The following is a 13,805-nucleotide window of genomic DNA, read 5'->3' on the forward strand; positions in this document are numbered from 1 at the left end:
GGCTGCAGTCACCATCTGCAGTGATTTTGGAGCCCCCCAAAATAAAGTCTCCCACTGTTTCCACTGTTTCTCCATCTATTTGCCATGAAATGATGGGACTGGATGCCATGATCTTTATTTTCTGAATGTTGAGTTTTAAGCCAACTTTTTCACTCTCCTCTTTCACTTTCATCAAGAGGCTCTTTAGTTCTTCACTTTTTGGCATAAGTGCGTGTCATCTGCATATCTGAGGTTATTGATATTTCTCCCGGCAATCTTGATTCCAGCTTGTGCTTCTTCCAGCCCAGCATTTCTCATGATGTGCTCTGCATATAAGTTAAATAAGCAGGTGAGAATATACAGCCTTGATGTACTCCTTTTCCTATTTGGAACCAGTCTGCTGTTCCACGTCCAGTTCTAACTGTTGTTTCCTGATCTGCATACAGATTTCTCAGGAGGCAGGTCAGGTGATCTGGTATTTCCATCTCTTTCAGAATTTTCCACAGTTTATTGTGATCCACACAGTCAAAGGCTTTTGAATAGTCAATAAAGCAGAAGTAGATGGTTTTCTAGAATTCTCTTGCTTTTTCCATAATCCAGTGGATGTTGGCAATTTGATCTCTGGTTCCTTTGCCTTTTCTAAAACCAGCTTGAACATCTGGAAGTTCACAGTTCACATATTGTTGAAGCCTGGCTTGGAGAATTTTGAGCATTACCATGTTAGCATGTGAAATGAGTGCAATTGTGAGGTAGTTTAACATTCTTTGGCATTGCCTTTCTTAGGGATTGGAATGAAACTGACTTTTTCCAGTCCTGTGGCTACTGCTACATTCTCCAAATTTGCTGGCATGTTGAGTGCAGCACTTTCACAGCATCGTCTTTCAGGATTTGGAATAGCTCAACTGGAATTCCATTACCTCCATTAGCTTTGTTCGTAGTGATGCTTCCTATGGCCCACTTGACTTCACATTCCAGGATGTCTGGCTCTAGGTCAGTGATCACACCATCGTGATTATCTGGGCCGTGAAGATCTTTTTTGTACAGTTCTTCTGTGTATTCTTGCCACCTCTTCTTAATATCTTCTGCTTCTGTTAGGTCCATACTGTTTCTGTCCTTTATTGAGCCCATCTTTGCATGAAATGTTCCCTTGGTATCTCTAAATTTCCTGAAGAGAACTCTAATCTTTCTCATTCTATTGTTTTCCTCTATTTATATTTCTTTGCAACGATCACTGAAGAAGGCTTTCTTATCTCTCCTTGCTATTCTTTAGGCTAATAGAGTATTGCTGAGAGAATTCACTGATCATAGTAAACACCCTCTTCCAACAACAGAAGAGAAGACTCTACACATGGACATCACCAGATGGTCAACACTGAAATCAGATTGATCATATTCTTTGCAGCCAAAGATGGAGAAGCTCTAAACAGTCAGCAAAAACAAGACCTGGAGCTGACTGTGGCTCAGATCATGAACTCCTTATTGCCAATTCAGACTTAAATTGAAGAAAGTAGGGAAAACCACTAGACCATTCAGGCATGACCTAAATCAAATCCCTAACGATTATACAGCATAAGTGAGAAATAGATTTAAGGGACTAGATCTGATTGACAGAGTGTCTGGTGAACTATGAATAGAGGTTTGTGACATTGTACACAAGACAGGGATCAAGACCATCCACAAGAAAAGGATATGCAAAAAAGAAATGGGGCCATGCTTACACTTTGACAAGATCCCTCCCATCTCCAAAAAGACATGCTAAAAAACCATTTGTATATAACTCATTTGCTAAGAAAAAGTGACATCAACTGAGTGAGAAGTCCTACCATAATTTAAACCTGAGGTATACTTTAAGTCATGCTTCAAAATAAACTAGATTATATTTATCAAAGAAGCAAACTGTTCTACATAGCTGTAATTCAAATAAGGCTCACTCAGGACTCTAACATGTCTCTGATGGAATGAAATGTGATTTGGTTAACAATGCCAAGAAGGCACAAAGAGAAATATTTTAAATTATCAAGATGCCAGGTCTTTTTGGAGAGTGCTCTTTTTGTCCAATTAATATCAAAGAAAAGATTGGATACATTTTTCCAAGGAGCCTAAGTTAACTGTTCAGCACTACATATGCCAAAGATTTATGAGTGAAATTTGAAAATAGTCATGCTAAGAGATTGAAGCCTGGTTTCCAGTCTTTTTTATGTGACTTGAAGAGCTGTGTGATCACAGACAAATCATTTCAGCTCCCTGGGACTTAGTTTTTTCACCTTTAAAATGAGTGTTGGAATAAAAATTTATTTATCTATCTACTAAATCTAATCATCAACACACAAGTCTATGAAGTCTAGACAATTCCTAGGGACAGCATCATAACTGAAAGACTATCAACTGACTATAATACCAAATTAATTCATGAAATGTAAGCAAGGCAAATTCTAATAAAACTAGCTGATTTTCACAACATATTCTAAAAACACCCAGAAGTATTCTAAGATATTCTTTTCTAAAAGGAAACTTTAAAGAGTATCATAACTCATCCTACAAAAGTCAAGTCACAAAATACAGAGGAAAAATCCAAACTATAAAATATACCCAGTTACTCAAAAAAAAATCATATACATTTTCTTTAAATAGATAACTTTGAAAAATTTTTAAAAATAAGATATACTCAGTTCTAGAAGGCAATCAAGTATGGTTATGTAAAGGATCTACTCCAGACAGTCCATGAAGTTTCTCACTTCCAAATATTTCTCCAAGTAGAAAATCATTCAGATCAGAGAGAAGTATCAGCAGCGGAACTGAGAACCGTGGATTACACTGAGAATGACTGCCAGCCACAAAGGGGATGGCTGCTTAGATGTGGCCATCTTACATGTCCAGAGGAATGGACGGACTTCTACATGAGGGAACAATCAAGCCACAGTGATGTTTTTCAAAGCAGGAGCATACCTGTCAGCCCTGGGTGGCAGTGGCAACCAAATTGGGAAAGTGGAGGAGACAGTTCCTGCTCTGGGCACTGATTTTTATCTCTATTAATTCTGGAACCTACTGGAAGTGAATATGAGGACAGCAACATGATTGAAGTCCCAAAGCTCCAATAGATCAGATAAGAAAAACGGGCAAGGCACCCACCAGATGAAAATGCATTTCCCTTTTCGTAAAGGACAGAAACGGTGTGGACCTAACAGAAGCAGAAGGTGTTAAGAAACAGTGGCAAGACTACACAGAAGAACTATACAGAAAAGATCTAGTGACCCAGATAACCGTGATGGTGTGACCACTCGCCTAACGCCAGACATCCTGGAGTCTGAAGTCAAGTGGGTCTTAGGAAACATCACTGCAAACAAAGCTAGTGGAGGTGACGGAATTCCAGGTGAACTGTTTAAAATCCTAAAAGATGATGCTGTGAAAGTACTGCACTCAATATGCCAGCAAATTTGGAGAATGCAGCAGTGGCCACAGGACTGGAAAAGGTCAGTTTTCACTCCAATCCCTAAGAAAGGCAATGCCAAAGAATGCTCAAACTACCACACAATTGGACTCATGTCACATGCTAGCAGAGTAATGCTCAAAATTCTCCAAGGCAGGCTTCAACAGTACGTGAACTGAGAACTTCCAAATGTTCAAGCTGAATTTAGAAAAGGCAGGGGAACCAGAGATCAAATTGCCAACATCCATTGGATCACAGAAAAGCAAGAAAATTCCAGAAAACCATCTACTTCTGCTTTATTGACTATGCCAAATCCTTTGACTGTGTGGATCACAACAAACTGGAAAATTCTTATGGATATGGGAATACCAGACCACCTTACTTGCTTCCTGAGGAACCTGTATGCAGGTCAAGAAGCAACAGTTAGAACCAGACATGGAACAATGGACTGGTTCCAAATTGGGAAAGGAGTACATCAAGACTGTATACTGTCACCCTCCTTATTTAACTTATATGCAGAGTACATCATGAGAAATGTCGGGCTGGATAAACACAAGCTGGAATCAGGATTGCCGGGAGAAATATCAGTAACCTCAGATATGCAGATGACCCTACCCTTATGGCAGAAAGCAAAGAGGAACTAAAGAGGCTCTTGATGAAAGTGAAAGAGGAGAGTGAAAAAGCTGGCTTAAAACTCAACATTCAAAAAACTAAGATCATAGCATCTGGTCCCATCACTTCATGACAAATAGGGTAAACAGTGGAAACAGTGACAGACTTTATTTTCTTGAACTCCAAAATCACTGCAGATGATGACTCAGCCATGAAATTAAAAGACACTTGCTCCTTGAAGAAAAGCTATGACCAATCTAGACAGCATATTAAAAAGCAGAGACATTACTCTGACAACAAAGGTCGTCTAGTCAAGGCTATGGCTTTTCCAATAGTCACATATGGTTGTGAGAGCTGGACTATAAATAAGGCGGAGTGCTGAAGAACTGATGCCTTCAAACTGTGGTGCTGGAGAAGACTCCTGAGAGTCCCTTGAACAGCAAGGAGATCAAATCAACCCTGAATACTCGTTGGAAGGACTGACGCTAAAGCCGAAACTCCATGATTTTGGTCATCTCATGGGAACAGCTGAGTCATTGGGAAAGTCCCTGATGCTGGGAAACATCTAGCACAAGAGAAGAGGGTGTCAGAGGATGAGACGGCTGCTGGCATCGCTCGTGCAATGACATGAACCTGGGCAAACTTCAGGAGACGGTGAGGGACAGGAAGGCCTGCTGTGCTGCAGTCCATGGGGTGGCAGAGAGTCAGACATGACCGGGTAACTGAACAACAGCAACAACCCAGCCAACCAGCAGAGATCCCTCTCCTTCCAGGCTTACCTTATGATTCACTGGTCTAGGTGTCGTCTCCTGACTCGATGAATGCAGGTCGTCGTGACATGATGAGTAATGCAGGTCTTCACAGCTCGATGAATGCAGGTCGTCGTGACTTGATGAGGGAAGGTCCTCATGAGGTGATACAGGCAAAGGCCCACTCAGGGTTTTCACATCAGAGTCCTTTCCTCGCTGATCTTCTCCTGAACAAAGGAAAGGAAGGAACTGATGAAATGTAAAGGGTTGCAGAGGACAGGCTGACACTTAGTGAGAAAAGTGAAGTTACATGAGGGGAATTTTCATCCACTTTTCCATTTTAGAGTCACCTCATCTTAATCTATATTAATCACTTTTTTCCTTGCTTTTAAAAAATAACTTAGCAAACATGATCCTACCTCTAGGATTTTCCTCAGAAAGTGGATTTTTGAGCAGTCCCTTTGTTCCTGCTTCCATATTACTCAGTACAGGACTCTTCAGGAAAATTCTAAATATATACCACCTACAGAAGCTATGCACTGGGATCTATAGAATTCAATTCTTCTGTGTTTCAGAGTCTATTTCTTGGATAAAGAATAGTGTGTTATGTAAGTCTTATTTTTACATTTTGTATTGTTAATAATAAATCAGAAATATGTTAGTGTACATAGAAAGCTGTTTTAGACTTTATTGAAGAATGTCATATGAATCATCCCCACCACTATTGGCTTTATGTTAAGATTTTTGGTAATTACTCTGCTAATTTCACCCCACAGAATCTTTCATAGAAACCAAGGGAGTGATTTTTCTCTGATCTTAGAAGTGAGCACTCAGAGTACTGCTTCTTATGTCACAGTAAACTTAAACATTACGATTTAGAAATTTATAACATAGCATATTAAAAAATCAACAATAAAAAGTAAAGCATAGTAAACAAGTACAGTAAAATGGAAAAATGCATTTCTTAATGTGTCAGAAAAGGAAATCAAATAGAAATTATGAACTATAACATGAATTAACTTTCTAAGTATATATTAAGAAATATCAATGAAACACAACATATTAAAACTAATGTGAAGTGGCTAAGGAAGTGTTTAAAGGGGAAATGTATAGTTGGAAAAACAGTTTTTAAAAGACACAAGAAATGACAAAAATGTATTTTGTATTCAATGACAAAGGCCAAGAATAACTGAGGAAACCTCGCAAAACAGAAAGATATCACAAAGAAAAATAACAAATAGAAAATAAGCTAACAAAACATAATAAGAATAATCAACAAAATCAAAAGTTGTTTCTCTGAAATCAAAGGCTTAAAAATAACAAACTTGTTTCACTACACCTTATAATAGCAAAAATGAAAAAAAAAAAAGGCACAATCACAAATCCAACTATCATTTTAAGAGCTAATAAGAAAATTCAATTAGACAAACTTGATTAAATGGAAACTTTTATAAAATTATAAATTATCAAAATCTACTCAAGAACATACAGAAAGTCTGAATAGTATAACTATTTAGAAAGTTAAACCAATAATAAAATGTCTCACACCCTGGAGGAAAAAGGAATCTGGACCCAAACAGATCCCCAGATGATATTTTACCAAATTTCCAATGAACAAAAATCTTTTTCTTATGCAAACTGTTTTAACAAAAATGTTAAGTACTGATATTTCATTTATATTAAAAGGTTAGCAAATCCTGACATGAAAACAATGTATGTAAAATACAAGTAAGAAAATTATAAGTCAAATTCAAAAATGAACATAGCTGCAAAAGTCCTAAATAAAATACGACTAAATGATACAGTGGAAAAAATGCATGGATGAAGATTTATCTCAAGAATTCAAAGTACGCTCAGTTTCACAAAAATCTGTCAATGCAAAATGGCGTATTAACAAAAAGAAAGGACAGAAGTCCTATTATCATCTGAACATAAAAAAGTCATATGAAAAATTCAATAGTATTTCAAGGTAGAAACAGAAGAAAACTTCTTTAATTTATAGACAAGTTTATCTAATCAAAATATTGAACCAACATTATCCTTAATGGCAAAACTTTAGACACATTCTCATTGTTTTAAAGAAAATATAAGAAAGCCTACTACTTATTTAACATTAAAGACATAATGACTGGGGAAAAAGCAAGTAAATTGTTATCTGCAAATACTGTAATTGTCTACATAGAAAATTAAAGAGACTCCAAGGTCAAATACTAGTAAAAATAAGAAAGTCTGACGGAAGAGTTGACAAGAGATCAATAAATTAGGATCATTCATAGGCCAACAACCAGACACTGCAACTGCAAAGGAAAATGTGTCATTCACAGTAGCAATAAAAATACAAGGTAACTAGAAAATAGACCAAACCAAAAATGTATGGTGAAAATTGCAAAATTTTGTTAAAAGTTACAAAAATAGAATAAATAACCTATATTTCATACAAATGAAAACTCCTATCATAATAATGGTAAGTACCCTTTAAATTAAACCACAGATTCAATGCAAATCTGATAAATATTCAAGTAGGGTGTGTGGGGGTATTTGCGTGTGTGTGTGTGTGTGTGTGTGTGTGTGTGTGTGTGTGTATGTGTGTGTGTGTGTGTAAACAAACTAGGAAACAGAAATCTAAGAACAGGAAAACCAATTCTGGAAAAGGAGAAGACTGGGTGTATTTGCCCTATAAGACAGCAATACTTACTATAAACTAAAGTCATCAAAACAGTGTGAATTGGTGAAAGGATGGGAAAGCAGGTCAGTATAAAGGAACTGAGATTCAAAAACAGTCCTGAGCCTGTAAGAGCATCTGCCATCTGATAACAAGGGCAGTGCAGATTAGAGTGGGGAAAGTACTAAAATAAATGCGGACAACACAGGAATACACAGGGTCATAAGAGACTATTAGCGGCAACTACATGCCAATAAAATGGACAACCTGGAAGAAATGGACAAATTCTTAGAAAAGTGTAACTTTCCAAAACTGAAACAGGAAGAAATAGAAAATCTTAACAGACCCATCACAAGCACAGAAATCAAAACCATAATCAGAAATCTTCCAACAAACAAAAGCCCAGGACCAGATGGCTTCACAGCTGAATTCTACCAAAAATTTAGAGAAGAGCTAACACCTATCCTATTCAAACTTTTCCAGAAAATTGCAGAGGAAGGTAAACTTCCAAACTCATTCTGAGGCCACCATCACCCTAATACCAAAACCAAACAAAGATTCCACAAAAAAAGGAAACTACAGGCCAATATCACTGATGAACATAGATGCAAAATCCTTAACAAAATTCTAGCAAACAGAATCCCACAACATATTAAAAAGATCATACATCATGACCAAGTGGGCTTTATCTCAGGATGCAAGGATTCTTCAGTATCCACAAATCAATCAATATGATACACCACATTAACAAATTAAAAGATAAAAACTGTATGATTATCTCAATAGATACAGAGAAAGCCTTTGACAAAATTCAACATCCATTTATGACAAAAACCCTCCAGAAAGTAGGCATAGAAGCAACATATCTCAACATAATAAAAGCCACATATGATAAACCTACAGCAAAATTATCCTGGTGAAAAATTGAAAGCATTTCCCCTAAAGTCAGGAACAAGACAAGGGTGCCCACTCTCACCACTACTATCCAACATAATTTTGGAAGTTTTGGCCACAGCAATCAGAGCAGAAAAAGAAATAAAAGGAATCCAGATTGGAAAAGAAGAAGTAAAACTCTCACTGTATGTAGATGACATGGTCCTCTACATAGAAAAACCCCAAAGACTCCACTAGAAAATTACTAGAGCTAATCGATGAATACAGTAAAGTTGCAGGATATAAAATTAACACACAGAAATCCATGCATGAGGCAGGGTGCTCAGGGCTGGTGCACTGGGATGATCCTGAGAGATAGGATGGGGAGGAGGTGGGAGGGAGGGTCATGATAGGGAACACATATGCACCCATGGCTGATTCATGTGAATGTATGGCAAAACCACCACAATATTGTAAAGTAATTAGCCTCCAATTAAAATTAAAAAATAAAAATAAAAAAATAAAGTATAGGCTGCACACCAGAAAAATAAAATAAATGAGGCTGGGACAATTGGTTTACCTACCATAAAAGAAAGATCATATCCCTTCCTCACTGCATAAGATCAAAAATCAAAATATACAAAAGAAAAGAGACTATTTTTATTATTTCCGAGTAGAGACAGATTTGGGAATCATGAAAGCAGAGTTTATATAAGAAAAAACTGATATTTGAATATTCATTTAAAAGATAGTATCAAAAAATAAGCATTTACTAGGGGAAAATGATATAACTGATGACAAAATTTATCTAGGATATATAAAGAATTCTTAAAATTCAATAAGAAGAGAAACCAACTATTACTGATTTGAGAATAGAGAAAATTTACCTCATGTCCTCTGGGAAACTCCTTTAACCACTAGAAAAAAAAAAAAAAAACTGAGCAATAAGATATGGTCCTCTGAATGCTGTGGGATACAAGTCTAACACTCCTGACAATGAATGTTAAAATTGCACCATAGCTCCCTAAAGCCCCTGACATTGGATATCACTGCCACCATTGCCTCATATCCAGATTTAAACAACAGTGAGATCTTCAAACCTAAGAAGGAGCTTCAAATGCTACAGAGGTCAGTTACATGGAAAAAAATGTCTAGAAGAATTATTAACAAGCAATTCATAGAAGAAGAAGAATTAAAGACTAATAAATGTATGAAAAACTGTCCACCATCAGTTAATAAAGAAACTGACTTTCACTTCTGCCCATGAGGGATTCAGTGCTGCAAAACTTATTCACAACCAGAAAATAGGACAAAAGTACATGTGACAACAACTTTCAGATACCGTAAGATAAGCCTGGAGTATCTTATCACACAAATAAAGTCATTAAACACTCAGAAAACAAAAGGATGGGTTATGTCAAAGAGACACAGGAGTCAACCTGAAAGAGCTCCCAAGGGCCCAGACTGGAACAATTTGAACAAAGTAAATAACATAACTAGATTATAGTATAAATTATAAAATACATATGCACGAGTCCATACTGATATGCTGCTGCTAAGTCGCTTCAGTTGTGTCTGACTCTGTGCAACCCCATAGACGGAAGCCCACCAGGCTCCCCCATCCCTGGGATTCTCTAGGCAAGAACACTGGAGTGGGTTGCCATGTCCTCCAATGCATGAAAGTGAAAAGTGAAAGGGAAGTTGCTCAGTCGTGTCCGACTCCTAGCGACCCCATGGACTGCAGCCCACCAGGCTCCTCCATCCATGGGATTTTCCAGGCAAGAGTACTGGAGTGGGGTGCCATTGCCTTCTCCGATACTGATATAAGCAAATTAATAAGTAAATAAGTAGGGGAGTAGAAACAAATCTTCTTTATAAGGCAATCCCAAATAATATACATATACTAATATTACTCCCTCCTCTAGGAGGTAAAGCTTCTTGCTCCCTTCCCACCTATGGGAGCAGCCTTATTTTTTGACCTCTTGAATATTGCTTTCCTCTTCTAATGCCACTGCCATTGTTCAAGTTGTCACCATTTGTCTTAATTACTGCCACTGCCTTTTAACAAGCCTGCTATTTTCACACTTACTATCCATCCAATACATCCTCAAGACTGAAATGAGAGACATAACAGATAACAGAAACAGACATATAGGAGTTCTAGATGTTGGCATTAACAAAGGCTTTTAAAGTAATATGTTTGTGTATAATATCATGTATGAAACGAGTCACCAGTCCAGGTTCGATGCACGATACTGGATGCTTGGGGCTGGTGCACTGGGACGACCCAGAGGGAGGGTATGGGGAGGGAGGAGGGAGGAGGGTTCAGGATGGGGAACACATGTATACCTGTGGCGGATTCATTTCGATATTTGGCAAAAGTAATACAATATTGTAAAGTTTAAAAATAAAATTAAAAAAAAATAAAGTAATATGTTTAAAGCATAATCAAAACAAATGAAAATCTACAAAAGGAACTGAATGAAAGATTTCTGTGGTTTAAAAGCAATACAATAGAAGCAACCTACAATAAATTCATCAAAAGAGGGACAGATAAAGAAGATGTGGCACATGTATAAGATGGAGTATTATCATCTTTATTACCACTTTTTACATCTTATTATATTTATTACATCCTATTACCGTTTATTCAGTTCAGTTCAGTCACTCAGTCGTGTCCGACTCTTTGCAACCCCATGAACCGCAGGACGCCAGGCCTGCCTGTCCCTCACCAACTCCCGGAGTTCACTCAAACTCATGTCCATCGAGTCGGTGATGCCATCCAGCCACCTCATCCTCTGTCGTCCCCTTCTCCTCCTGCCCCTAATCCCTCCCAGCATCAGAGTCTTTTCCAATGAGTCAACTCTTCCCATGAGGTGTCCAAAGTACTGGAGTTTCAGCTTTAGCATCAGTCCTTCCAGTGAACACCCAGGACTGATATCCTTTAGGATGGACTGGTTGGATCTCCTTGCAGTCCAAGGGACTCTCAAGAGTCTTCTCCAACACCACAGTTCAAAAGCATCAATTCTTCGGCACTCAGCTTTCTTCACAGTCCAACTCTCATATCCATACATGACCACTAGAAAAACCATAGCCTTGATTAGACGGACCTTTGTTGGCAAAGTAATGTCTCTGCTTTTGAATATGCTATCTAGGTTGGTCATAACTTTCCTTCCAAGGAGTAAGCATCTTTTAATTTCATGGCTGAAGTCACCATCTGCAGTGACTGTAGAGCCCCAAAAAATAAAGTCTGACACTGTTTCCACTGTTTCCCCATCTATTTCCCATGAAGTGATGGGACCAGATGCCATGATCTTCGTTTTCTGAATGTTGAGCTTTAAGCCAACCTTTTCACTCTCCTCTTTCACTTGCGTCAAGAGGCTCTTTAGTTCCTCTTTACTTTCTGCCATAAGGGTGGTGTCATCTGCATATCTGAGGTTATTGATATTTCTCCTGGCAATATTGATTCCAGCTTGCGCTTCTTCCAGCCCAGTGTTTCTCACGATGTACTCTGCATATAAGTTAAATAAACAGGGTGACAATATACAGCCTTGATGTACTCCTTTTCCTGTTTGGAACCAGTCTGTTGTTCCATGTCCAGTTCTAACTGTTGCTTCCTGACCTGCATATAGGTTTCTCAAGAGGCAGGTCAGGTGGTCTGGTATTCCCATCTCTCAGAATTTTCCCCAGTTTATTGTGATCCACACAGTCAAAGGCTTTGGCATAGTCAATAAAACAGAAACAGATGTTTTTTTGGAATCTCTTGCTTTTTCCATGATCCAGCAGATGTTGGCAATTGGATCTCTGGTTCCTCTGCCTTTTTTAAAACCAGCTTGAACATCTGGAAGTTCACCGTTCACGTATTGCTGAAGCCTGGCTTGGAGAATTTTGAGCATTACTTTACTAGCAAGTGAGATGAGTGCAATTGTGCGGTAGTTTGAGCATTCTTTGGCATTGCCTTTCTTTGGGATTGGAATGAAAACTGACCTTTTCCAGTCCTGTGGCCGCTGCTGAGTTTTCCAAATTTGCTGGCATATTGAGTGCAGCACTTTCACAGCATCATCTTTGGATTTGGAATAGCTCCACTGGAATTCCATCACCTCCACGAGCTTTGTTCGTAGTGATGCTTCCTAAGGCCCACTTGACTTCACATTGCAGGATGTCTGTTACTGGCCATAAAAAAGGACAAAATAACGCCATTTGTAGCAACATGGAGGGACCTAGAAGCCCTTATATGAGGGAGGTGAGACAGAGAAAGACAAATATATGATATCGCTTATATGTGGAATCAAAAAAAGGGTACAGGTGAACTTATCTACAAAACGGAAGTAGAGCATGTAGAAAACAAACTTCTGGTTACCTGGAGATGAGTGGGGGAAGAGGCGAATTGGAAGACTGAGGCTGACACACACAGACCACTACATACAGAGTAGAAAGTATTAAAGGCCTCCTGTACAGCGTGGGGAAGCCCTCAGTGCTATGTAATGGCCCATACGGGAAAAGAATCTAAAAAGGAATGGATATACGTATAACTGACGCACTTTGCTGCACACCTACACAATATTGTAAATCAGCTATACTCCAATACAAATTTTAAAAATAATAAAGTAGTTTGGCTCTTGCTTCGTCTCTCTCTTATTTTGGATTTTAAATTCATCCATATGTTTAACTTTTCAATTTTACAAAGAATCATCTTTACTTGAGAAAAGAGGTAGTTCACTAAGTGGCAATAAAGAATAAAAGTATAAATTACTATAACAATGTAGTTTTTTTGAATATAGAAAAATACATTCAGAATCTGAAAAGTTCTACCAACTATGAGAATTGCTAATTTTATTTTTATTTCTTTCAAGAAAGCACACCCAGTTGAGTCACTTGCATATTAATTTGCAAGTGTCTTAAGAAAATTAATGACAAATATTCTTTGTATACTGTTTTTTGTCCTTTGCCCAGAGGCTAAAACAAAGTCATGGAGTGCGTAGGATGTAATAGGAAAGAAGCTGAGTCAAATTATAATTTAAAAGATTCCTTTAAAATTTAAATTTCATCAGGTTCTCAAATAGAAGGTCAGAAGATAATTGATAGAATGGTTAGTGCACAGTTAGCTTAAAATGGGAAAAGTATCAAGCAGATTTTTTTTAAAAATCTGGTTACACAAAAGGAAATAAATAATCCTGGACAGTAAACACAGCAATGTAAATTAAAGGAAGCTCAAGGCATCATTTCAAAACAAGTAAATTAACCACAATTCTTTTTGCTATGATAACACCAAATGTGGTGAGATTACAGTATAACCAATATATTGCTGGTAGTGTGATATAAACTCTTCTAATAATAAAAAGTAATACAAAATTCAGATCCATTAGCTCAAGGATCCCCATCTGGAGAATTTATCCTAAAGAATAAATTGGGCTTCCCAGGTGGCGCTAGTGGTAAAGAGCCCGCCTGCCTATGCAGGAGACGTAAGAGATGCAGGTTCGATCCCTGGGTCAGCAGGATCCCC

The 13,805-nt window shown here is 37.8% G+C and overlaps 1 protein-coding gene across 2 annotated transcripts in view; it reads right to left on the reverse strand.

Moving 5' to 3' along the window:
* The window catches only part of PTPN20 (protein tyrosine phosphatase non-receptor type 20), a 124,470-nt gene that overhangs the window by 99,251 nt on the left and 11,414 nt on the right, over positions 1-13,805 (reverse strand). For both annotated transcript variants that reach the window (XM_070782238.1, XM_070782237.1), the window contains exon 3: positions 4,798-4,994. In XM_070782238.1, coding sequence (XP_070638339.1) covers positions 4,798-4,994 — 197 coding nt within the window. The remainder of the gene's footprint in view (positions 1-4,797; positions 4,995-13,805) is intronic.

Source organism: Bos indicus, chromosome 28 (genome assembly GCF_029378745.1).
Source record: "Bos indicus isolate NIAB-ARS_2022 breed Sahiwal x Tharparkar chromosome 28, NIAB-ARS_B.indTharparkar_mat_pri_1.0, whole genome shotgun sequence".
Classification (NCBI taxonomy): domain Eukaryota; kingdom Metazoa; phylum Chordata; class Mammalia; order Artiodactyla; family Bovidae; genus Bos; species Bos indicus.